Below are 3,768 nucleotides of genomic sequence, written 5' to 3'. Positions count from 1 at the left end.
GGATAACTAAAAATATATAGAAAAAATTAGCCAGGCAAGGTGGTGCATGCCTGTAGTCCCAGCTACTCGGAAGACTGAGGCAGGAGGATCGCTTGAGCCCAGGAGTTTGAGGTTGCTGTGAGCTAGGCTAACACCATGGCACTCTAGCTTGGGCAGCGGAGTGAGACTGTGTCAAAAAAAATAAAAATAAAAGTGGAAGAAGGAGGCAGAAAAGTCAGTGTCAGAGCGAAAACTCAACTGGCCACTGCTGCCTTTGAAGAGCCGTGAACCTAGGAGAATGAGTAGCTTCCATAAAATGGAAAAGGTAAGGAAATAGATTCTTCCCTGGAGCCTCCAAAAGGAACGCAGCCCTGCCAACAACCTTGATTTTAGCCCAGCGAGACCTATTTTGGACCTCTGCCTCCAGAATTGTAAGAGAATAAATTTGTGCTGCCTTAAGTCACTAAGTTTGTAGTAATTACAGCAGCAAGAGAAAACTAATGCTTTCTTCCACTCTCATCATCCTCTTTTGCCGGCTGGATAGAGTTGACAATGAAGCCATAGATGATGGTTGAGCCACAAGATGGAAGGATCCTGTGCCCCTAAGTCACCAAGTAAAGCAAAGTCACCCACTGAGTAAGAACACACACTTCGGACTCTTAAGTGAGAAATTTTGTATCTGAATTTGATGGCATTTGTTACAACTTATCCCATCACAAAGAGTTCGATTCTCTGTGACTCAGTTTTCTTATTTTAAAAATGGAATAATAATAGTAGCTACCTCAAATATTTTTGTAAAAATTAAACAAGGTACTATATCTAAAGTGTTTAGAATGATTCTTGACACATAATAAGCATGATATGTTATCATTAAGATTCCATGTACACACATACATATGCATGCACACACACATGAATTTTTTTATAGCATCTCTTTTGAATATTGATGCAAACATTCTAAATAAAAGATTGGCTAATTGGTAGCTAGAATCCAGCCACACACTAAAAAAAAGATGGCAATGGCCTGGGTGGTTTATTTTTAAAATACAAAAATATTAGGTAATTTGTTAGTATCTACCATTAACATTGAGTGGAAACTGGCTCTTTTCTCCCTCACGAGTTAGAAATAATTTTTATATCTTTTCTTTTTTGGGGAGGGAAGTGAGCATTTTTTCCATAGTGGTTCAACAACGCTGAAACCTGTAGATTGAAAATTATCAGTTCACATGTTAAAATTCTCAGTATTTTGGTGGCTGTTTTTTCTTTTTTCCTCTAACAGAGTTCAGGGCAGGTGGACACTGTAACTGCCTAATTCTGATTATGGATGATTTTTCTAGTATCAGGGCCTTATACTTACGTACTAATACGAATAGTGCAAGACTGGAAATGTAGTCTATAAATAAACATTATTTTTTACACATGGTATTAAAATTAACCACAAGTAGAAAAATCATCTCCATTATTTATTCGTAGCATTATATACAGATGTTTTGACATTTACATATATCACCATAAGGAGGACCGCTTGATTCCTCGATACCAAAAATATCCTTTTAAAAAATAATTCGATGTTGTAAATGTGAAGGCCATGTTAATGAAAGAATTAGCCCAGTCTAGACTTTCTACCTTTGGTATGTTGAAGGATAAAATGCTCTTTGGGGACAGAGATTGTATCCTTGCTGTATACTCCTTGCTGACATTGGCTTTGCTGATACACAACCCAGGGAATTAGGCCTAGGAGGAGACTTTGGTTTGCTGAAATAGTCCGAAACAGGTATTTTCATCTTGTTTCTTCTTATAAACAATGGGGGCTTATGCTCATCCTCTGAAATAGAAAAAATCTAAATAAGACCATCATTGAGACATTGGATACAGCTTCTGCTGTGTTTCAGTAGCAAATGACATACAAAAAACTGTGTGAAGATTAGGTGAATTAGATACACCCCAAATTCATAGAAGAATCTCTTCCCATCCTTCTTACCACCTGCTCGTCTTTAACTAGTTATTTGTTCTATAACATGCAACAAGAAGCAAGTATGATTTTGGTAGGAATGATTTAGAATTAGGTAAGAGTGGTGGGTACGGATGGGACAAGTGAGAGAAAGGAAAAAGATCTATGGTCCCGATAGACAAAATAAGAGAATAGACAAGCAGGTTAAAACAAATTAGTTGTACTCATAAGACTTTCCAAAGGCCTACATGGTTGCACCCAAGCAGGAATAGGGATTTGAGGAAATGTTCAATATCAATAATGGAGAGACAGGGGCACGATTTGGGAGTTTCTCATACAAAAAAATTTCCAAGTGTCTAGATGACAAAATACAGGTGGACTTCACAGGTAAGACATAAAGTTGAATAATAGAAACATCACTGCCGTGATTTGGTGGTCCTGGGGTGAGGAGTTTGGTAGGAGAGGCCAGATACAATGGGCCATCCTTGGAGTCTGAGTAAGGGAGGACTTTCTCACTTCTAAACTACACTTACTGTTGCCTTGTAGCAGATAAAGCCCCTTTTGGGTTTGGTTAACTCCAGTGGAACTTGCTGGGGTCTGGAGAATGATCCTGTGGAACGCTAATTGATTACTATATCATTCCTGGTATAAAGGGAAGTTGTAGAAATAATAGATAATGTAGATAATCCTTCATAATTATTGCTCTATAGTCGTTATTGCTATGCCTATTTTAAAGCTAGAAGCTGCCAAATCTACCAGGATGCTTCAGTTGGGCTATTCGGAACCAAAGTAGGACTTTCCATAATTCTTGATTCTTCCTGGGCCAAATCGTAGGCTGGGCCTCTGGTGGGGGCACAAAACTCCTCTTTTTAAATTTAACCTTATATTTCAGCTGTCTCGTAGGATACCTGCTTGTGGCTGCTTGCCATTTGACTCTGTTCTCTGGCTGACTTTGTTTCCACTGAAATCATTCCCCTCCATCACGGTTCAGCTGTGAAGAACCAAAACTCTGAGACCATTGTCCTTTTGTTAGATCAATGCAGGGTCTCCCTTGCCACCGAATCGGCATGACCAAAGCTATAGCTCCTGTCGTCCTGCTGTCCAGCTTCTCAGAGAGTGGCCCTGATCAGCCACTTCGCTTTTCAAAACCAAAGTAAACTGATATAAAATTTATCTCCAGGAGAAATTCAGCAGATGCTGTTCCTTAAGAGTTGAGCTGGAAATCACTATTATGTTTCTCTGTTTTTCCTTTAAAAGCACAGAACCTTAAAATCTATCCCCTAAGTGGTTGGTACTTACTGGTTTCCTTAACCGACTTAGTAATTATCACAAACTGTACTTAACCTTTTGGCACTGCCTTATTTCCTTCGGATCCTTGACTCGACACTCTAAATCAATTGGAGAAAGAAAAAAGTGAATTTCACCTATTTCAGAGATAAATTCTGCCAGTTTTATTAATCTTTACAGATTGAAGGTGATACGTCTATATCTATCTATATAAATGATGGGGAAACGTCTATAACAGAAATGTAGATGTTTTGCCTTCTCTGCTTTCACCTTTTCGGTGACATTTTCTCAGCCATGAGCTAATGCCTAGTCCTGCTCTACATTTGGCCTTTAGTCTTTGTTGTTGCTGCTGCTGTTACTGTTTAATTTTACTCCTGCAGCCCTTCCCATAGGAAGGAAGGGCCCAGGAGGTGGGGAAAGAGGGAAGCTGAAGAGAAGAGGATTGGAAGAAAATCGGAGACCCTCTCCAGGGTAAATTTTTGGCACTCAACATTGTGTTATAAGGAGTTGAGTTTTAATAAACTCCATTCTAATTTTTTTTTTTTTTTTTT

General features: G+C 38.8%; 2 protein-coding genes across 2 annotated transcripts in view; one reads left to right on the top strand and one right to left on the bottom strand.

Moving 5' to 3' along the window:
* The window catches only part of TRMT10A (tRNA methyltransferase 10 homolog A (S. cerevisiae)), a 17,443-nt gene extending 16,152 nt beyond the window's left edge, over positions 1-1,291 (top strand). Inside the window, exon 7 of the mRNA XM_012641074.1 lies at positions 1,259-1,291. Coding sequence (XP_012496528.1) covers positions 1,259-1,291 — 33 coding nt within the window. The remainder of the gene's footprint in view (positions 1-1,258) is intronic.
* A 310-nt stretch (positions 1,292-1,601) lies between these two features.
* The window catches only part of LOC105807661 (chromosome unknown open reading frame, human C4orf17), a 30,852-nt gene continuing 28,685 nt past the window's right edge, over positions 1,602-3,768 (bottom strand). The window contains exons 7-8 of the mRNA XM_012641086.1: positions 3,275-3,318; positions 1,602-1,804 (exon numbers count right to left, since the gene is read on the bottom strand). Of these exons, the coding sequence (XP_012496540.1) occupies positions 1,602-1,804; positions 3,275-3,318 (247 nt within the window). The remainder of the gene's footprint in view (positions 1,805-3,274; positions 3,319-3,768) is intronic.

The sequence above is a fragment of the Propithecus coquereli genome, unplaced genomic scaffold (genome assembly GCF_000956105.1).
Source record: "Propithecus coquereli isolate 6110/MARCELLA unplaced genomic scaffold, Pcoq_1.0 Scaffold161, whole genome shotgun sequence".
Taxonomy (NCBI): domain Eukaryota; kingdom Metazoa; phylum Chordata; class Mammalia; order Primates; family Indriidae; genus Propithecus; species Propithecus coquereli.
This window is presented reverse-complemented; position numbering and strand designations above follow the sequence as displayed.